The 23,497-nt window shown below is 35.4% G+C and overlaps 2 protein-coding genes across 5 annotated transcripts in view; one reads left to right on the top strand and one right to left on the bottom strand.

Annotated features, from left to right (window-relative positions):
• Positions 1–23,497, bottom strand: part of LOC124539261 (flocculation protein FLO11) — a 218,334-nt gene that overhangs the window by 10,272 nt on the left and 184,565 nt on the right. For 3 of the 4 annotated variants that reach the window (XM_047116581.1, XM_047116582.1, XM_047116584.1), the window contains exons 10-23: positions 22,609–22,695; positions 19,651–19,747; positions 18,729–18,821; positions 17,785–17,855; positions 16,774–16,885; positions 15,421–15,518; positions 7,573–7,690; positions 7,176–7,358; positions 5,736–5,839; positions 4,910–5,006; positions 3,637–4,011; positions 2,954–3,082; positions 1,808–1,936; positions 435–548 (exon numbers count right to left, since the gene is read on the bottom strand). In XM_047116581.1, the coding sequence (XP_046972537.1) occupies positions 435–548; positions 1,808–1,936; positions 2,954–3,082; positions 3,637–4,011; positions 4,910–5,006; positions 5,736–5,839; positions 7,176–7,358; positions 7,573–7,690; positions 15,421–15,518; positions 16,774–16,885; positions 17,785–17,855; positions 18,729–18,821; positions 19,651–19,747; positions 22,609–22,695 (1,807 nt within the window). The remainder of the gene's footprint in view (positions 1–434; positions 549–1,807; positions 1,937–2,953; positions 3,083–3,636; positions 4,012–4,909; positions 5,007–5,735; positions 5,840–7,175; positions 7,359–7,572; positions 7,691–15,420; positions 15,519–16,773; positions 16,886–17,784; positions 17,856–18,728; positions 18,822–19,650; positions 19,748–22,608; positions 22,696–23,497) is intronic. The other variant, XM_047116583.1, reaches the window with a different exon arrangement.
• On the top strand, positions 8,898–14,115 carry LOC124539268. Its single transcript, XM_047116590.1, has 5 exons — positions 8,898–8,995; positions 10,540–10,572; positions 11,257–11,446; positions 12,391–12,530; positions 13,406–14,115. The coding sequence occupies exons 1-5, from the start codon at positions 8,961–8,963 to the stop codon at positions 13,488–13,490; spliced, it is 483 nt and encodes a 160-aa protein (XP_046972546.1). The 5' UTR covers positions 8,898–8,960; the 3' UTR covers positions 13,491–14,115.

Genomic DNA, 23,497 nt, shown 5'->3' with positions numbered 1-23,497 from the left:
TGCAGATTCTCTTAGCTTTCCAAAAATGTATGAAAAGAAGGAAATTATTTCAATTAAATCGAAATAAAATGACCAAAAAGGACGCTGGTGGAAATTCGTAGTCGAACATGAACGAATTCGTACTAAGGGTCGCTCTTTAAAATTCCCACAAAATTAACTAAAAATAAACATCGGGTATAACCCACTGGTTAAACCGCTGGTTTAACCAGTGGTAGTGGGTTAATTGTTGTAAGATCTCGGCTGGACCTGTTGTCTACAGCTAGTAGTTGTGATAAGGAGCATTATGCCTATTTAATATGTATTAATCTTATAATTAAATTATTTTTATATCACTAACATAGTTATTAAGAAAAATTTGTAACTAACACTATGAGTCATTGATACTTGAAATAAATTATTATTATTATTATTATAAAATAATATTGAAACTGTACCTTTTCCTTTTGGTGGTGAATCGGACGATGTGATGGTAGAGATGGCTCGTCTCGTCGTCCGCGGAGAGAGCTGCGGGGCGAGCTTAGCGCTTAAGCTCGCTATTAAGCCACCATCTAGTGAAAACATTCAAATAAATAAATGAATGAATGAATGAATGAAGGAATGAATGGATCGATGGATGAATGAATGAATGAATGAATGAATGAATGAATGAATGAATGAATGAATGAATGAATGAATGAATGAATGAATCAATGAATGAATGAATGAATGAATGAATGAATGAATGAATGAAAGAATGAATGAATGAATGAATGGATGGATGAATGAATGAATGAATGAATGAATGAATGAATGAATGAATGAATGAATGAATGAATGAATGAATGAATGAATGAATAATATGAGAACATCACATACATTACTCTGATCCCAATGTAAGTAGCTAAAGCACTTGTGTTATGGAAAATCAGAAGTAACGAAAGTACCACAAACACCCAGACCCAAGACAATGTAGAAAAATAATGGTAATCTACATCGACTCGGCCGGGAATCGAACCCGGCACCCATGGCGTACCCATGAAAACCGGTGTACACACCACTCGACCGCAGAGGTCGTCAAAAATATAACAATTGATAGATGCTTAATTTGATTTTCCTGTAAGTGTTACTTCATTTACAAGTAGCTGTGCCCGCGACCTTGAACGTTTTTGATTATAACAAAAAAAATGTAGCCTAAGTTAATCCCTATTATATCAGTTATCTGCCAGTGAAAGTCCCGTCAAAATCGGTCCAGTCGATCCAGAGATTAGCTGGACCAAACAAACAGACAGACAAACCGACAAAAATTATAAAAAATGTTATTCAGACACATGCAGATTTCCTCGCGATGTTTTCCTTTACCGCCGAACACGACATGATTTATAAACACAAATTAAGCACATGGATATTCAGTGGTGCTTTCCGGGTTTGGAACCCGCAATCGTCGGTTGAGTCGAGATGGCCCAGTGGTTAGAACGCACGCATCTTAACCGATGATTGCGGGTTCAAACCCAGGCAAGCACCGCTGATTCATGTGCTTAATTTGTCTTTATAATTCATCTCGTGCTCAGCGGTGAAGGAAAACATCGTGAGGAAACCTGCATGTGATAAATTTCATAGAAATTCTGCCACATGTGTATTCCACCAACCCGCATTGGAACAGCGTGGTGGAGTAAGTTCCAAACCTTCTCCTCAAAGGGAGAGGAGGCCTTTAGCCCAGCAGTGGGAATTTACAGGCTGTTGTTGTTGTTGTTGAATCGTCGGTTAAGATACACGCGTTCTAGCCACTGGGCCATCTCGGCCCTTATATCTGAGGAGGCAGTACACTCACGCTCGGCGAGGTGTCGCTCGGCGCTGTGCGAGCGTGCGGACAGGCGGCGCGCCAGTGCGTAACCCGCCGCGCCGGCCGGCTGCGCGTAGATGCACTTGCCGGCCGCGTACTTGTCCGCCAGCTTCACGCCTGACACCATCACAGTACACTTTACTAGTCGTCGCCGAGTCAGGCAAAAAGTTTGCTTCATAACAAATTTCATGAAATTCGGTTCAGCAATTTTTTTTATGGTATAGGTTGGCGGACGAGCATATGGGCCACCTGATGGTAAGTGGTCACCATCGCCCATAGACAATGACGCTGTAAGAAATATTAACTATTCCTTACATCGTCAATGTGCCACCAACCTTGGGAACTAAGATGTTATGTCCCTTGTGCCTGTAGTTACACTGGCTCACTCACCTTTCAAACCGGAACACAACAATACTGAGTCCTGTTATTTGGCGGTAGAATAACTGATGAGTGGGTGGTACCTACCCAGACGGGCTTGCACAAAGCCCTACCACCAAGTAAAAGTTATATAGTATAAAATATAGTTGTTATATGACGATTCAAAAGTGCTTGTTAAAAACCTACTTTCATAGAGTATAGAATGATTTTGTTTTTGTTGTGGGAGGGGTTTCTGCAAGCCTATATGTATAGGAAATATTTATGAAAAATCACCAAAAAGCAATACTTATAAATGATAGGGCATTGTACAAGCCCGTCTGGGTAGGTACCACCCACTCATCAGTTATTCTACCGCCACATAACAGTACTCATTATTGTTGTGTTCCGGTTTGAAGGGTGAGTGAGCCAGTGTAACTACAGGCACAAGGGACATAACATCTTAGTTCCCAAGGTTGCTTGCACATTGACGATGTAAGGAATAGTTAATATTTCTTTCAGCTTCATTGTCTATGGGTGATGGTGACCACTTACCATCAGGTGGCCTATACCATATATATATATATATATATATATATATATATATATATATAAAGTAAAGCTACCGGCGGTTCGCAAACTAGATTCTACCGAAAAGAACCGTCAAAAAACTCAGTTACTACCTTATCGAAAGGGAACTTTTTACAGAAGAATGATTACAGCATATAAGGTATAATTACTAAAACCCCATTACTATACCAATAATAGATAGAGTCTCACCCGTCTGTCCATAGTGTGAGTCGTTGTTCATCCTCGGACCGAAGCTGGAGAAAGTATTGGTATCTCCGTAGCTTGGAGTTGAAGGCGTCGAGCCGTGCGGTGAGCCTTTCGTTTCGCCATAAATACCACCTAAAATCAAAAATCAAAATAAACTTTATTCGGGCAGGCTTTTACAAACACCTTTCAAACGACATTTAACAACTATATTAAGTGAAGCTACCACCGTTTTGCAAAATATAAATACCACCTATAATCAAAAATCAAAATTAAAATAAACTTTATTCGTGCAGGCTTTTACAAACACCTTCCAAACGACATTTAACAATGATATTAAGTGGAACTACCGAAAAAGTAGATTCTACCGGACAAGAACCGGCAAGAAACTTAGTTGTTACTTTTTTCAACGTTTAAAAATAAAGTCATGTTAGTTAAATACATTTATTTTATAATTTAACTATTTTGATCTTAAAATTGAAGTGACACAAATTCCTCAAAAAAATCTGATACATTTCAGCTTATTTTTCTTAAGACAGTACTACTTATAAGGAATATTGCTGAATGATAAACTAATTCAAATGGTTGGTATTATATAATACAATAAATCCTAAATTAGCTTAGCAAAAAATATTTAAAATAAACTCAAAATACTCCAATTTAAAAATCTAGATACAAAGAATTCTCACCCGTATTGGTTCCATATATATCTGAATTCGAACTATTCAAACTATTCTTCCTTACGAACATCGAATTCTCCACGTATGTCATGATCCTGTTCCCGGTGGTTCCGTATATCGGGTTCAAGCTTCCTGAATTATTCAAACTGACAGTCGAAGAGAAGTTACTCTTCGCCTGCTGGAAGGTGCTCAGCTGAGTCGGACTCTGCGACTGAGCGTACGTTTGGCGCTGAGTCGGACTCTGCGACTGAGCGTAAGTTTGGCTCTGAGTCGAGTTTTGGTTCTGATTTTGTAACGTCCGGCGGACGAGGCCGGGCGAGGCGGGCATGTGTTTCAATTCCGTCAACTGCTTCACTGTTTCAGCTACGTTTATAGTTGTTTGTGCTGAAAGTTAAGATTACAAACCAAATAAAATAGCCGAGCTATGTCTTATTTCAGCAAATTTTTATTTTCCTTTAGATCGAAGAGAAAACCTTGTAGGAGAACCTTGTCAAGATGGCTTTAGTGGTGTGTTGTGTTTTTAATTAATCTAGAGCTTGGCAGTATATTGGCGGAAAACATATGGGCCACCTGATGGTAAGTGGTCACCAACGCTTTTATACAATGGACGCTGAAAGAAATACTAACCATCCCTTACATCGCCAATGCGCCACCAACCTTGGAAGCTAAGTTATCCCTTGTATCAATAGTTACATTGGCTCACAAAGAAAACTTCCAAAAAACTCCATTTCCAAGATTGGATAACCAAACCAAATTGGAACAGCGTTGGAGAATAAATACCAAAACTTCAGTTCGAAACAAAAGAAGGACGCAATGGAACAGACTTCTAACCTATACTCTTATTAGAAGAGAATACTAAAATACCACAAGGTACCAGAAATAACCTGACAAACTAGATTTATCCAGAAAAATCTGGTTACTATTCTATATACTCTATATTTCTTTTATGGTACAGGTTGGCGGACGAGCATATGGGCCACCTGATGGTAAGTGGTCACCATCGCCCATAGACAATGACGCTGTAAGAAATATTAACTATTCCATACATCGTCAATGTGCCACCAACCTTGGGAACTAAGATGTTATGTCCCTTGTGCCTGTAGTTACACTGGCTCACTCACCCTTCAGACTGGAACACAACAATACTGAGTACTGTTATTCGGCGGTAGAATAACTGATGAGAGGGTGTTACCTACCCAGACGGGCTAGCACAAAGCCCTACCACCAAGATATTTATAAGTATCACACGACGTAAACATAATATCATTATCATTATATTTACCTGCACTGTTGTCACCATCGGGCTGCAAGAGAAAAGCTGGTGGGGGTGGGAGATTGTCCGTGTCATTCGTATTCACGGCGGGACTTTGGACAGTACTCTGGAAAACAAAAAAAAAGTTATTTAAATTCAGAATCCAGAAGCACACTATTTCGCATCAGTTCAAAACGTTTGGGGTATTCTCGTTATCTAAATATGTTATGTAACTTGACACCAACTTAGGGAAGTAAGTAAATATGTCCCTACGTTACCGTAAGCCTATGTAATAAAACCCTGGCAGTTCTAGCTTGGATTACGAGCCCCAAGGTCGTTTGTGATAGCTAGTAAAACGCATTACGCGTTTTTCCACCTCAATGTAGGACGCGCCGATGCCCAAAACTAAGAATACCTACAAAAACTAGTGGTACCCTCTCTGTTTCTTGGGCCGGCGCTATAGGATCCTGTCATTTGATTAAATGGAGTGAGAAAATATAAAATCCGCTTGAGTATGGAGGCACACCTATGCTTTACAGTTTACGGCTGTGTAAACAAAATTTGTATGCAGAACAAACTCTGGATTATATTACATACTAAACAACAGAAAAAGTGTGCCGCGCCGGGGACCGTTTATTTTACATTTCGTTACAAGTAAAAAGGATAGCTTCATAAAACACAATAAGTAAAATGAATAACTAGATGTTTTAATTACGCAAAACGTATTACTACATAATTATGATGTATTATAACGTATTACTACGTAAAACGACTAAAGGCAAACGTCCCAATTAGGACGTTTTCTAGTCTTCACGTTTTGCGCGTTAATTGTAACTGTAATAATATTGATATAAACCTGATACGGAGGCCTCTGCGGTCTCGATATGGACGAAGATCTCCTGACCGGCGGTGGAGGCTTTCCCACCGAGCTTGACGAACCGCGTCTCGACCACACGGACGCTGAATATATTATGTGACAAAGTTCAAAACACAAACTTCATTTCATATACATATATTATTATTTAACTTTCTTTCGTCGGTTATCTTAACCTAGTTATATTAATATTATTATAAATATACCAAAAACTAGTTTCTAGGTATTTCCTAGGTTATGCTGAGTCACATACCTAAGTCTTTGGTTCTAAGTATGTTTTGCATTTTTTTTATACTTTGGTATTGTTTTAGTTTTTTATTTTTTTGTACCTACTTAAATTATAGTCTTATTATATTTTGTTTCTTGTCTTCAATGTTTGTCAATTATTTATGTCTCAAATAAAGATTTACTTACTTACTTATATTATAAATATTGGACAACATCACATACATTACTCTGATCCCAATGTAAGTAGCTAAAGCACTTTTGATATGGAAAATCAGAAGTAACGATGGTACCACAAACACCCAGACCCAAGACATTTTATTTTATTTCAGATTAATTTTCGACATCGACTCGGCCGGGAATCGAACCCGGGACCTCGGAGTAGCGTACCCATGAAAACCGGTGTACACACCACTCGACCACGATGATTGTGTGAACAAGTGCTTGTGAAAGTCTGCTTGAATATTCTAATATTATAAATGTGAAAGTAACTCTATCTATCTGTCGCTCTTCCACGACCAAACCGCTGAACCGATTTTGATGAAACTTGATATGAAGTAAACTTGAACTACATGAAAGTACATAGGCTACTTTCTTGCATAACACATGAAAACCACTATGCTAACGCGCGAACGAAGCCGCGAGCGACAATTAGTTGTAAATATTTTGACAATACATATACATATATTTTTAAACATGTTTTTTTTTCATATTATGTTCTCCCAAAGAGTTCATTTGTTTGAAACTATAAACATCATTTCATTATACATTGGAAATTTCATACATATTAATGTATACATTTCATATATTATCAACTAGCAACCCGCCCCGGCTTCGCACGGGTGCAATACTGATACTAAATATACAACAGCATTTGTTTATTTACGACATCACATTAGATACTTCTAAAATTATCAGTGTTTCTTTACTATATTGTCAGTGCATTATAAACAAAAACATTACTCTTGAATCCATCTATCTTAAAAAAAAATGCACAAAAATCCGTTGCATAGTTTTAAAGATACAAGCATACACAAAAAAAAAGTAAAGTAACAGCCTGTAAATTTCCCACTGCTGCGATAAGGCCTCCTCTTTCATTAAGGAGAGGGTTTGGAACATATTCCACCGCACTGTTCCAATGCGGGTTGGTTATAGGGATATAGGGACAGAGGAAGCGACTTTGTGCATTCATCATACCTGACATAGACACGGGCCGCTTCTTAGGGACGGCTGGCTTCTTGCCGATCGTCGCAAACGTCGGCGAGTCGACAGCTTCGTCCAACGATCGGACCGCCTCCTCCAAACTCCCGAGCGATATCGAGAAGTTTTCTCTGGCAATCGCCACGGAATCTCTTCGCAACGTCACGATCTCCGATTCGACTGGTTTACGCAAAATAATCGCATGCAAAGCATGAACAACAACAAAAAAAAAAAAAAACAAAATAATAATAAAAATAGCAAAACTAACGCACACATTGACAACTAAAAAAAAATTGAAAATAGAATTAAAAAAATCAATAAAACAATACAAACATCTAGGATGCATTCAAATAACGACACTATTGTTCAAACAATAAGATCAAAATTCGCATACCGTCAGGATGTTGGATCAAATGTTGGTGGGCATGGTCCTCGGCCGCGAAAGCCCCTTGGCTTCCATATCCGCTGGACGATTCCAATGATGATTCACTCGCACTGCTTTCCGAGCAAACCTGGAAAGAATAGGCATAATTAGAACCATATCAAAATACAATATACAATAAGTTTTTTATACCTTAACGAGGATACATCTCGTAATTAGTTTGACAAAGTCATTAAACATTTACATTGCTATCGAATTACTTGAAAAAAAATGTCGATAATACCAAATAAAATGTTCTGTATTTAACTTTAATTAATTACATGGAAGATGGCAACCCTGTCTATGAGACCAGGGTGGATCCCTTGATGTGATAGGCAACCGTTGAAGAAGACGGTTACATCTGTATGGTCAGTGCAAATATTTTGAATTTCGAACAGTTTGTTGTAAGTCGATGTAATTTGTGCATGCATTCATAATAACTGTTTATATTCGAAGTTCTCTTTGACGCTGGAACAATGGACTTGTTCCATAAAGGCTGTGTGTAGCGAACTCATTTAACTTTGATAGTTTATTTTCATTATTATACTTTTTATAGTTTAAAGGTTCAGCTTACATACGCCATGATTTTATCTAATGACCTTAGAAATCATCGTCATGATACCAGCACGAAACCTTAGTGGTTTGCTAATATATTATCACCGCCGGTTCAAAACGTAGACTCTAGAATGTAGTTATGTCCCTTGTGCCTGTAGTTACACAGGCTTCAAACAGAAACACCAAACATAGCTGCTTGGTGCCAAAACATTTTATAAGTGGGTGGTACCTTCCCAGGTGACCTTACATAAAGCCCTACCCCTTAAGGACAGCATAACATCTTTATAACCAAGTTCTACCAATAAATAGTTTTATTTATGTATTTGATTAATAAATAGTAATAAATAAATATGAGACAACATCACATACATTACTCTGATCCCAATGTAAGTAGCTAAAGCACTTGTACAATGAAAAATCAGAAGTAACGACGGTACCATAAACACCCAGACCCAAGACAACATAGAAAACTAATGATAATCTACATTGACTCGGCAGGGAATCGAACCCGGGACCTCGGAGTGGCGTACCCATGAAAACAGGTGTACACACCACTCGACCATAATAATGTTTTTAACTATGACAAGATATTCACGAATCTCAAAACAACAATAATAAATTACAGTTAATTTATTATTATTTTTTATTAAATAATCAAATATCAAGACTTATCGGTCGAACAACTGCGTCTTACTTGAATGGTCTCGCGATAAAAGACGCGATTTTACAACCTGCGACGAATTCCGTCCATTCTCTCAATCAAACTTCATGTGAATAGTTATTACAATCGATCGATTAAGAAAATAATGAAAAGTGCTCTGAAATACGCTACGTATATAACGTAAGTTATTATTAATTTTAATTAATATACTATGTAAAATTATGAGTATATTTAATTAAGTAAGGCTTAGTAAGCCAGTGTAATTGTTTTTTATAAAGTAAGTAATCGCAAATGAGCCAGCTGTAAGAAATATTAACCTTATATCGCCAACGCGCCGCCGACCTTGGGAATTAAGATGGTTATGCTCTAGTTAGACTGAGTCACTCACCCTGCAAACCGGAACACGACAATAGCGTTCCTGTTGGGCAGCATAATATGTGATGAGTGGGTGGTACAAACCCAGACGGGCTTGCACAAACCCCTACCGCTTAGTGACCAAGTGTATATCAGCATACAAGACATAACATCTTCTTTTTATGGATTCTACTAGCTAACAAAAAAAGTTGTTGTTATAGCCTAAATTACTCCTTATTACGTCAACTGTCTACCAGTGAAAGTCTAGTCAAAATCGGTGCAGCCGTTCCAGAGATTATCCGGAATAAATAGACAGACAGAATACAAAAACAGATACTCCAAATTGACAACCAAATTCCAGATACATTAGTCAACTACACGAGACATTGTATGTGAAAACAGGCACAAATGTGTGTGGAAAAGAAATGGCAATATCTATTCTCTCACTTTTCTAGTCCGATAGCACCGTAAGATCGATACAATCGGAAAGATTTCAAGCGCAGGACCAAAGGTTTAACGTACTATCTGAGGAAGAATGTAAACATCCCAGTCTGTGCTATGCTCTTTTATCTTACATTTAATTCAACACTGTAACACGAAAATCTAAAAGACGATGATTTTATGAGCCTACTTGAATCTATATTGATATTATAAATGTGAATGAAACTATGTCTGTCTGTGGTTCTTTCACGCCCAAACCACTAAACCGAATTTTATGAAGCAAACTTGAACTCCGAAAAGTACATAGACTACTTTTTTGCTTGATACGAGCGAAGCCGCGGGCGATAACTAGTACCTAATATAATAATAGTACAATAAGTATAATCATTTTATATTTATTGATTTCAAGACAAGATGTACATAAAATTAATTGTACTTTCCTAACATACTCTGTAATTAAAATTGTAGCAAAGAGGTACTAGTAAGTTTCTTGCTGATTTTTATCGGTATGATCTACTTTTCGAAGGAAAAAAAATAAACAAACAATAGCAGACTGTAAATTTCCCACGATTTGAGAAGAAGGTTTAGAATATATTCCACCACGCTGCTCTAATACGGGTTGGAGAAATACACATGTAGCAGAATTTCTTTGAAATTAGACACATGCAGGATTCTTCACGATGTTTCCCATCACCACCGAGCACGAAATGAATTATAAACACAAATTAAGCACATGAACAATCAGTGGTGCTTACATTTGAATCCTCAATCATTTGTTAAGATGCACGCGTTCTAACCACTCGGCTCATGATTCAAGAAGGCATTATGTGCCTACTTGAATATATTGTATTTTGACTATAAATTAGCAACTAAAGCATATAAGCAAAACATTATCATTATTCACGCATGATCGATTCATTACGTTTCAGATTTGCGGTAAACGTTCTCATTTGTACGGGATGGTGAGTCAAACTGTTCATTATTCATCAACTTTATCGCTTACGTGAAAACCCGAGATAAATATTTCATTAAATAAATTGAGCGAAATTTAATGATCCGTGTCAAGTAAAAGAAACACGTAAACATTCCACTGGACGAAATGTTCCTTTCGTATTAAGGAGTTTGGGAGGTTTTTCCACCGTGCTAATATTCTATGAAGTACATACGAAGCGTGGAAATGTTCTCAAGGTGTTTACTTTTGTTAACCGACGAACACAAGAATAATTATAAACAGGAAGCATGCAAGTAATTTCAGAGAAAATACAAGTATTCTAACAAATGAGATATCGCTGCTTAAAAATAAATTGCATGCAATGTGTCACTATAAATTTGACGACCTCCGTGGTCGAGTAGTGAAAACATCGGTTTTTATGAGTACGCCACTTCTCCCGGGTTCGATTCCCGGAGTCGATGTAGAAAAAGTTAATTCGTTTTCTATGCTGTCTTGGATCTGGGTAGCTATTTATGGTGCCTTCGTTACTTCTGATTTTCCATAACACAAGTTAGCCACTTACATTTGGATCGTAATGTATGTGATGTTGTCCAATATTAAATATTTCCTATTTATTTATTTATTTAATATTAATAAAAGGAACATTATTTCTTTGCAAAAGATAATGAACGATAAATCATCCCTCAATTTACAGTCCTCACGAAACAGAAAATGTGAAGGCTGCATACAAATCTGGCGAAGTGGTAGACCAAAGTATACCAATAACTCTCGCCGATATCAAGAGGAAACTAAAAGAAAGCGGCATCTTCAACTGGCAGGACTCCTCGCTGACTGATCGAGAGAGAAAGGAACTGACCAAGTTATTCGATGCTGTTGAAATTATGGTTCGTTGAAAATCGCAAAGTTCATTTATACTTTCCAGTAGAAAAATAACTACTTATACTAATATTATTTAAGCAAATGTAACTATCTAATTAATTTGTCACGACCATCATCAAATCATCATCTCATCGATGATTATCGAAATCAGTGAACTGAATTTGATAAAACTTGGTGTGAAGCAAGCCTTGATATCCCAAGGGCAATAGCTAGGCTAGACTAGTACATACATTGTGCATTTAATATAAATCAATATGGCCATTTACGGCATTTAGTTAAAGTAAATATTTTTGAAGGTATTACAGATTTAAAATTTAGGGACATAGCGGTTTGTATCGTCTAATGACAACAAAGCTGTGATCGCTGCAAGACATTCTGTAGTATATTTAGTATCAGCGTTGTCCGTGCGAAGCCGGGGTCGGTCGCTAGTTATCTTTATCATCACATAGTATACAATGAAGCCGCTTACAGTTGTCTGTACCTATGTATGCTTAGATCTTTAAATTACGTAACGGATTTTGATGCGATTTTTTTTAATAGATAGAGTGATTCGAGAGGATGGTTTTCGTATATAATACATGGACAATATAGTAAAGAAACACTGATTATTTTCAAAGTTTCTAATGTGATGTTGTAAATAAGCAAATTCTGTAGTGAAATAAAACAAGTTATAACGGATTTGATTTGCGTATATTAATTATTTTTAACATCCCGACGTTTAGAGCACTTTACAGCGTTCGTGGTCACGGGTAGACACAGACAGTCTACCCGTGACCGTCTAAAGATAATTAATATACCTACGCGATTCAAATTCGTTAAAACTAGTTTTATTTCAATGTATAATAATCACGAAAATTTAAGACAAATTCTGTAGTATATTTAGCATCAGCATTGCAACCGTGCGAAGCCGCCGGTCGCTAGTTATGATATATATATGTATATGTTGCAGACGTCATCCCGAGCGCGTCAACCATCGAACGTCCAAAACATATTCTATTCATTACGCCTCGTCGAAAGAGCGGTCAAGAAACAACTAAAGGAAGGCCAGATATCAGATACTTTGGCTGGTAAATTCCACTGGGATAAACTGTAAGTAAATTATACGATTTGTATAATTCCTCCTGGATAAAAATGTACAGTCAGAGTAAGAAAACCTTCGTCAGTTTTCAAATTCATTCCTTTATCGAGTGTTAAACTCTTAGTAACTTTTGAATCTAAACATCAAATCATTGCAACGCAATATGTCATTCTCGATCGGTAAAGCAGATGATCGCTCACACTGAGCACACGAAAATAGATCTTAAGGTGACGAACCTTTTTTTTCCCCGACTGTACAAATATTACAATACAGAATTTTGTAAGCACGTGTAACTTACATGATAGCATCATGTAAGTTTCCTCTGAAATTTTCGATCGCATAATAATTAAAAGTTAATATACCATCACATATTTTTTCTGTGTTAAAAAAAATAGAAAAAATATAGAGGAGAATAAGGGTACTGAAATATTTTAACTTTGCATATTTTTATAAAGTACATTAAAGTAATGTTTATAGAATAAAAAAATACAATTTACTTTAATAGTCTTGAATAATTGGTAGACTTCATACGAGCCCGTCTGGCTAGACATAACATTCTAAACCAAGGTTGGTGGCGCATTGGCGATATAAAATTGCTTAATATTTCTTATTGCACCAATACCTTTGGGTGGTCACCACTTACCAATACTTGGCATATACACTCGTTCGCCAACCTATATTATATTTATTTTTTTCTAATAGTCAACTTATTTTACTTAAATTCTTGAGGACCAAAATAACCCCGTGAATTTGAAAAGATTGCAAGTTAGAATTCGGACAAGAAAAATTTGATACTTTAGTACCTTTTTCTTCTAGGTTCGCCAATAAAAGCTTAAAAAAACGAAATATTTCAAACACCTGAGGGCTGATACGCTATTCATTTTAGGTTCCCTCGTCACAGACCGGAAAAATCAACATATTATTTAGATAAGAAAACGAATATGAGAGTTTTTAACATTAACAATAAATAGAATTAAATTAAAAGAAGAAATAAAAATGGTCGTTGAATAGAATAAGGAGAGGTGCTATCTAGAGTTTTGACATTTGGTCACAGTAGTGTTGCTAGTGTAAAATTTTAATATTATGAAGTACTATTTTTTTTAACTATTTTGTCATATTATAGACTATAAATTTTAAAGTATGTTTCATTTAAACTGTAATAATTTAATTACATAAACGGTCTTGTTCAATATGACGCTTGACATCCGATTTATTTCTTAAAAGTTCAATGTAAAAAGTATTAAAATATATTTCAAACTCTATATGTATACATTAATGTTATATCTTTTGTTAAGGTTATTTTATATTGAATGGGAGAAATTATCTTTATGTCGGATTCTATAAATGCTGTCAACTCTTCGGGCCTTTTAAGAGGCAAGGAGACGTGGCCTTGAAATGTAAGTCATTAGGGCTATGTACCATATACATTTTGGGTGTTCTCTATGAGATCACACCTCAGGCTATCAGTCCAGTCAAGACCTGGAACTTGATCGTGGTGAGAAAATTGGAGCTTATATTCGTAGCTCTTTGATTTTGTTACGTATACAACGTGACGTCATCAGTCGAAGTCCTTGTGTGAGTGCAATGAATGTGTTCCTATCCTTTCGTTTTTTTTTTTTTCGAAATGTGTATTGCTGTTGGCCCTATTGGCCTCTACAGCGTCACCGGGTGGGGTAGGCGAGCTATATGCTCAGGCCTATATCCTTTCGTGGCAAGCGTTTGTTCTTATATATTCTTCGTAAAAAATATTGCTTGCGCGATTTAGAACCGATAATAATAAAGTAGCGTCAGCTATAAGTATCGGTTTCTAATACTTAATTGCATATAATTATTACTTTGTAAGTAACTTAATTTTAATGTGTTTCGACATTTTAACTAATTTTGTAAAAGATAAGACGAAAATTAACTGTACTTTTATAATTTTAATGTTTTGTAGAGCGTTTATTGAAACATTTAATAGATATAAGTGTTTAATAATAAAAATATAAAACGAAACAATTTGTTTTTATTTATTGATATAACACAATAAAGTGTGGCTCGTCCTTGAACGTCGCACGACAAAACAGTCCACTCAACTCAACCACATTGGATATGTGATATTATCCAACGAAATGAGCTGAGATGACCCAGTGGTTAGAACGCGTGCATCTTAATCGATGATTGCGGGTTCAAACCCAGACATGCACTATTATATACTCGGGTCTGAAGGAAAACATCGGAAACCTGCATGTGTCTAATTTCATTGAAATTCTGCCACATATGCATTCCACCAACCCGCATTGGAACAGCGTGGTGGAATATGTTCCAAACCCTCTCTTTAATTGAAGAGGAGGCCTTATCTTAGCAGTGGGAAATTTACAGGCTTTTACTTTTTACTAATCCAACGAAAAAACGGTACAATTTTTATGAAACTTCAGTCAGTCAGTATTGGTAAAATGTGCAGTAGCTTAACATATTTGTATACGTGAATAACGTATAATATCCGGGTAAAAACTTCAACCGGAAAAACGGATCAGAAATGACCTCTTATATCATAACAGATTGGACATACAAATAGTAAGAGAAGATCTCCAAACGGTCATATATGACGATGATACTGAGTTTCTTGTCGTTTGTTCCGTTTCATAATTCAAAAATTCTATACAATGACCGTTTAAAGATGCTCATAAAAACCTTCTTTAATAAAGTATATTTTGAATTTGGTTATAAAACAAATAACATATTCTGCACGATTAAGACATAACATCCAAACTTTATTTTGGGATTAAATTTTCCGAAATTACAAAAGAAAGCAAACTGGGCTTGAAAGATCTTTACCAAAAATCTATGCTATGGCAAAATTAAAATGGCAAGGATATCAATATCAATTCCATAAATCAAGTATAAAAATTAATCATTTACCTTTTCCTGTTGAGGATATTCAGCGTTCTGTTGCTGGGCTCGGGACGCCGCCATAGTCGCGAGCTCTGACATATTCACGTACAGGGCTTGCGGCATTTCTGTAACAAAACAATAAACATACGATTAGGTCTCGCAAAACGAAGGGTTCCGTATCATCATCTATTGAAAAGGCCAAATAAATTATGTCTGTTATCGCCTTAAATAGTTATTTGTTGTTATAGCGGCAACAGAATTACATCTGAGAAAATCTCAAATGTCTAACTACCACCGTTCTGGAGATACAACATGGTGACTGATAGATAGACCGAAGGAAAGTAAACTCTTAGTAATAAGGTCCGTTTTACTCTTTAGGTACGGAACCCTTAAAGTACAGACTACACTTATTATCTGACAACTACGAACGCTGTGTCTTATTAATAAACCATAATATAGTGTTCAGGCATTTGGTTGGTTGGTATGAAGTAATGATGAATTCTACGAGAAAGATCGAGAATATATCTCAAACATTCAACTCGGAATTCGAAAAATTTCAAAACAACAAACCTATTTGTAAATTTCCGTTATTCATTTATTTCATTAATGATGTGATTTTAGATTGATATAAATAGTCTAAACAGGTAAGTATAGGGTATTCTCAACTATCTAACCTTACCTAACTTCTATTATAATCTATATTAATATGATAAATGTGAAAGTAACTGTTTGTCGATTTGATGAAATTTGATATGAAACAAACTTGAACTCCAAGAATGGACATAGGTTACTATTTTGCCTAACACATGACAACCAACAACCTAAAACGCAAACGAAACCGCGGGCGACAACCAGAAACATTATTTAATTCGTAGAATACAAAATAATAAATCGAAATTTGCCGTTGTAATTGGGTACCTAATTTTCTACTCTACCTAAATATATATTTAATTGAGAAACACATAAATGTTATCGTGTTAAAAGAGTTACTGATAGAACTGGGCTCTTTAAAGTAATTCTCCTGAATTTTTAATTAAACAATTTGTACGGTACTATGTTTTTGTTTTTTATGTTATATGTTGGCGGACGAGCATATGTGCCACCTGATGGTTAATGGTCACCATCACCCATAGACAATGACGCCGTAAGAAATATTAACTATTCCTTACATCGTCAATGTGCTACCAACCTTGGGAACTAAGATGTTATGTCCCTTGTGCCTGTAGTTACAATCTCACTCACCCTTCAAACTGGAACACAACAATACTGAGTACTGTTATTTGGCGGTAGAATAACTGATGAGTGGGTGGTACCTACCCAGACGGGCTAGCACAAAGCTCTACCACCACGTAACTATAAACTACATGTCCTTGAATATACCTTTAGCGAGATGCGGCGGCAATGATGACGGCTTAGCTGGTTTGAACTCCAAGTGAGCCATATTGGAGTTCGTCTTGGCGGGCACCGACGGCCGCTCTAAAGACGAGCAGCGCTGTACGGAGACAGTGATAAAACCATTGATATCGTTACAAAACGTCTTATCTTAAGGCGAATATTTAGAGGTCATATCACGTTTTAAATATGGTAAAGTAGATCGCATTATCCATAGACATATACACACACAGAAACGTCCAAATTCCAAAGAAATTATATCACATATGTCTGTAGTTATACAAAATAATACTAAGTATTGTTATTTGGTAGGAATACAATATAGTGGTAGTATGCGGTAGCTAATACCAAGTAAAATAAGCCTGAAGTGAGTTGGTAGATATATATGTATTAATGAGGTGACTTCTCTAACAGTTGCAGATCTTCACGACATTTCCTTACCGCCTTGTACGAGCTTAACAATTTGAAAAATATACGATTTAAAACTAACATGGTTATTTTTATTATTAAAATTATTTCATACGGGATATTCACCACGTTTTTTATTTTTAGTTGGAGCTCGATATATCGCCATTCTCTAAAATGTTCACGACACTGATATTTGAAGGCAAACTTTCCGGTAAATATCCCGTATCAAATAACTTTAATAATTTAAAAAAAAATCTTTGCACACTAAATTTGATCTTCAATAAGTCCTCTGTGATCGAGTGGTGTGTACACCGGTTTTCATTACGCCACTCCGAGGTCCCGGGTTCGATTCCTGGCCGAGTCAATGTAGATTATCATTACTTTTCTATGTTGTCTTGGGTTTAGGTGTTTGTGGTACCTTCGTTACATCTGATTTTCCATAACACAAGTGCTTTAGCTACTTTGGGATCAGAGTAAGGTATGTGATGTTGTCTCATAACCATGACTTTGTCTGAAAAAAAAACACAGTCTCCCTTTCTTCTATCTGTACAATGGTGGTCAGTCTAAAGCTGTCGGGAGGGTGGTACTCACGGTGGGCAGCGGCGGTCGCGCCGCAGCCAGCTCGAACGTGTGCGCCGACAGCGCCGCACGTGCGTGCCCGCCTGTACACACACACACACACACACACATTACTACGCACACTAGTACTCGCGGACATATTACCCATCAAAATCAAAATGAACTATATTCAAGTAGGTTTTTACAAGCACTTTTGAATCGTCATATATAGTAAGTCAGTTATTTTAGTCAAATTTGAATCGTCATGTCATATCAGTCAGTCATGTTAGTCAAATACAATTATATATGTAGTATGAAGCTACCATCCCTTACGTCACCGATGCCCCACCAACATTGGGAACTAAGATGTTATGTCCCTTGTGCCTGTAGTTACATTGGCTCACTGACAAGTATGCTTGTATTTACAGCCCTGTCACCAAGTAAAATTGTTAGATTGGCTTACTTTCGAAATAGCCGTAACTATTGGTTTTAACATTTACCAGGAAACTTCTCGTCAAAGTAACTTCTCTATAGATATTACTTGTACTTGTAGTGTACTATTTGATTGATGATTATATACAAACCTTGAAATTAGTAATACTTTTAGAATATCCTAATGTAATCACTTATACAAAATAAGAAAAATCTAAAACGTCGTATTATCCCTTATGACATTTTAGAATCAATTTCGACACTATCTATTATTATAATGACATTCATTAATATTCAAAAAATACTATTAATTAAAACGTCATATAATTACTTAATTAATAATAAATAAAATCATTATTCAATAACAATTATATCATGAACTAATTAAATTAGTATTAGCATTCATTATTATGAAAATAATAAGACTATTTTAAATATACACTTAAATGTACACATATCAACAAATGGACATGTACTTTTTAATTTTGTTGTATTATAATTTAAAGTTGAAACATTGAACTCTAATTGTTCGTAATGGTATTTACCCGCTGATATTGTATGCGGTCGACCGCCCATTATAGCCGATGCAGCTCTTTCGAACTGAGCCGTATCTTTTAAATCGGGCCATGTCGCTGAAGCTGAAACGACATATACGACATATATACAATATATATACAAAGTTCTAAATCAATATATTAAACTAGATGAGGAACCAAAATTACCAAGCTAGCTGATATAATCGGCCGAGCTAAGTTCAAAGTTGCAATTCATTGTCATTTTTTTTTTACAAATTATATATATTATATTAGTTTTAAATAAAACTAGTTATAACGGATTTTAATCGCGTATATTAATTATTTTGGACATCCCGACGTTTCGAACACGGTCACGGGTCACGGGTAGAGTTTTAATTCTTTAAAAAACTCTTTGCACAAATATATTTATGTTTTTTGTGTGTGCAACACCTTAGTCTTAATTCTTAAAATATTTCATCGACACTCATTATATTTTAATGATGATATAACTCAATAAAAGTATTACCCGATAAACAGTTATAACTCAGTGAACCGATCGAAAAACGTACAATGGATGACGATAACTCAATGAGCTAAGATGATTCTAACTCAATGAGCCCAAAAAGTTTAATGAACCAATATACAAAAACGGACTTGGCGATTTTATTCTGTTATAAATCAAAATCAAAATATACTTTAAATAGGATATTTTCAAACACTTTGAAATCGTCATTTAACAACTTACATTAAGTGAAGCTACCACCGATTCAGAATTCAAATTCTACCGAGAAGAACCTTTTTCAAATTCCTCTTTTCCAACATTCAAAAATACAAAGTCATGTAAGTTAAATACAATTACATATGTATATAAGACATTCTGTATATAAGTCAAAAAGTATTAACTCCACACTTTTATAACATCTGTATCTCTACCAATGTATTATTTACATACCAGCATTAGCCATGCCTTCGTTAGTATCGTCGGTTGTATCCTCGTCCGCTTTAGACGGCGTCACACACTCGCTACTGACGCTCTGATTGTCTGAACCCTGCACAAGTTAAAAAAATCATAAGAATATATCAAATTATAGTATCAGTCAAACGGAAAGTAAAGATATGTCTATCGTTGTCATGATATCTTCGCCCGTGTTTGAATAGGGGGGGGGGGGGGGGGTAGTTTTGCTGTTGTAATGTGCACATGTAAGATTGATTTAACAATTAGATTATATATATAATATTTAAAAAACAATCATTAATATATATTACATTCTACAAAGATTAGACAGTCTCGTGAACAAGACAGTCGTAGACAATGTCGAAATATCGAGCTCCACCGAACAAAAATAAAAAACATGGTAAATATCCCGAAATTTATAACTTTAATTAATATATATTATATCTAAAAACCAGCTCGCTGTGCACACACACTGAGTTCACCGTGCGGCCATTTTTATACAATACAACCTCTTTTGTCTTTTCCCGCGCTTTTGCAATGCGCGTCGCGCAGATGACAGATGCATAACTACACAGATAATATACATAAATTCATACAAAATATAAATCTAATATTAATTAATATGTTATTATAGATCTGTGTAAACTACAGGTAGGTTTTAGGTGAAACTATCACTTAGATTTTATAAATTTAATAATAATAAATACAGTTTTATATATGTAGATATCCAGACAACATACTTCATCTATATACATACCATAAATACATATATAATGTTACAATTTTTACAACAATATTAATAATCAAAACTACGCATTGTTCTTAATAATTAATATTATTAATAATGTAATTAAATATCTCATGGGCTAATTAAATCAACGGAGTTTGATTTTCCTGTAGCAAACATATAGGTTGAATTATATACATATATGTAGGAAATTGAATAATATAAGTTTTATAAGTGCCAGCTGTAGATACATATACATAATAGTTAAGTTGTGGCAAATGGGTCATCTGACGATAAAGGTTCTATTCAAAACCTATGAGGCGCTAGACAGGTGAGATAATGCAAAATAAGTCATCACCCAGTGGTGGACCATACGTTCGATGGGGTACACAGAGGGGTAAAAAAAAAGTAAAGTAACAGCCTGTAAATTTCCCACTGCTGGGATAAGGCCACCTCTTCCATTAAGGAGAGGGTTTGGAACAGATTCCACCATGCTGTTCCAATGCGGGTTGGTGGAATGCACATGTGGCAGAATTTTTATGAAATTAGACATATGCAGGTTTCCTCACGATGTTTTCCTTCACCGCCGAGGGCGAGATGAATTATAAACACAAATTAAGCACATATATATAGCGGTGCTCGCCTGGGTTTGAACTCGCAATCATCGGTTAAGATGTACGCGTTCTAACCACTGGGCCATCTCAGCTCTTATTACAGAGGGCACAGAGGGGTATCAAATTAAATTAATATTAAATACGTCCCTTTGATGGCTCACATACAGTACTGTTCGCTTTGCACATAATACTATATTGATATATTCGTTCCAAATGTGAATTGCACAAAGCAATGTGTGTACACATGTGTGTCTGTGTGTGTGAATGTGGCACAAGCTAATAAACAAAAACATAGTTCTAATTAAATTAACATATACCATTAACTTATTAATTTTTATTTACAGTGTATGTGTATAGCAATTGCTGTAAAAACGGCTTGGCTGTTTTTTACTTTAGAGTTTGATTTCTTCAGAACTATGAAATCAAGAGACTGTAGATCTGTTTATATGCTTTTCATTTCAAATAGATAGGCGATAGGATTCTAGGCGTAGTTAGGCGACAGACGGACGGACAAGAAAGTTATACTATAGGTGTTCCGTTTCTTTCTCTCTGAGATACGGAACCAAAAAAAAGACCGAAAACAGAAGATAAATATACTATAGTCTGTTCGCGTTAAGAATGCAGTGAGTTGTCATTGTTTACCGTCCTTACTCCGCCCCCTGACCAATCAAATCTTTTTAACAGAAGGGTAAAGGTGTTTTAAATTTTGACACAAATATACAAATATTTGTGTCAAAATTCCAACAAATTATATTTGTTTTAAAGGCTAAGTGTAATGAATTTAAAAAATACACATTAACGCAAAAAATCGAAATTAAGTCATTAATATTTTAATCACTATTACTAGTGTCGTCGTTAGTGTTTATAGTAAAATAATTTTCTGCAGCGAGTTCCATAACATTACCTAAATCCCACATGGCAATTTCTTCTTGTAAGACGTGGTCGCAGTAGTTCTCGCACTTTTATTTTTACAAATTGGTGTGGTATTCATTTTTTTTAAATATCAGTTAATAATTATAAAAAAATAATTTAAATTATAAAAATATCAGTTAATAATTAATTAAATCCACAACCATCACGTTCGAACTTATGTCTTTACCTGTTCAATGTGAACTTGACTTTGTAATTTGAAAAGATTTGATTGGTCAAAGGGGTCGGTAAATAATGACAACTCACTGCATTCTTAACGCGAACAGACTATAGACCCTTTTATTTTTATTAAAATAAATTAAAGCCTAATATGATTTAGGCCATGTTAAGAACGGTGATTTTTTGCTCTGGTCTTGTCTCTAAAATATTTATTTCTAGGCTTCTATAACGAAACTTCATACGAATTGTTCCAGTAATTTGAAAGTGAATTATATCACAAGTAATATCAGTACAATTCCTTAGATCTCTACGCAATAGTTAGGACACGTAAATCTCAATAAAGATTGCCGTGCCAACAAAGCCTGTCATCAAAACCAGACACGTACTAAGCCTTCATCTTCATTCTCTTCATCCTGACGATGAAAAATACACCGTGAGGAAACCTGTATATATCAGATGAAAATTTGCCACCTGTGTTACAAGCTTAAAAAAAAGGTACAAATAAAAAAAAAAAAACAAAATTACATTATCTACGTAGAGCGACGGCCGTTGCAGCGCGTCCTGGGAACGGAACCCAGAGTCCGAACTGCACACGCTAGCCAGCCGTGCCGACTACAATTACGTACATATAAAGAAAAAAAAAAACAAAATAATAGGCACATACAAAAAAAAAAAACAAAACAAAATACTCTACAGCAAGTAAAGCAAGCAATGTATTTCAATAATAAAAATAAATACATATTCACACATATGCGGCAATCAAAAACAAAAAAACATTTTTTTGGCAACAGTCCTTCCGAATAAATTGAGACTCTATTAAAGAGACAATTTTTTTTTTAATTTTAATCCACATGTCATTATTTTTATACTTGGTGGTAATAAGAAGGGACAACACCATAGCGCCTAAAATACATTGGTGATATAAGGAGTTTATATCTCTAATAGTGACAATGTTTACGGGCGATGGTATTAGTTACCACACTGTAACCCATATACCCTTTCTATAGAAAAACACAAACACATATATAAAAGCTTTCTGAACGCTTAATATTTTGAGAAACTATTTAGAATAAGCCATTTTTTTAAGACCTTAAATTTTAAACTTTGTAGTAAGTATCAGTGTTAAAGCATTACTATATATTACTAATCTAATAATTTATGGTCATTTGTGGTCAATTAGGACCAATTTTTAAGTGAAGAAAATTTATCGTTTAGTCTGTACCAAAAATGAACCGTATAAATGACTATTCTAGTATACTAAGTTATTTTGACCAGTAAAGGAAAATATGGCCCAAATTTGAATTTGCGATATTTATGACAGTAAATATATAATATATCTTGCTGTTGCCTTTAAATTGCTTGATTTAAATATTAAATTTAAAAGAAGCTATACATGAAACATAAGTACTCTACT

The sequence above is a fragment of the Vanessa cardui genome, chromosome 22 (genome assembly GCF_905220365.1).
Source record: "Vanessa cardui chromosome 22, ilVanCard2.1, whole genome shotgun sequence".
NCBI classification, from domain to species: Eukaryota; Metazoa; Arthropoda; class Insecta; order Lepidoptera; family Nymphalidae; genus Vanessa; species Vanessa cardui.
Note: the sequence above shows the minus strand (reverse complement) of the source record. Positions and strands in the feature narration are given on the sequence as shown.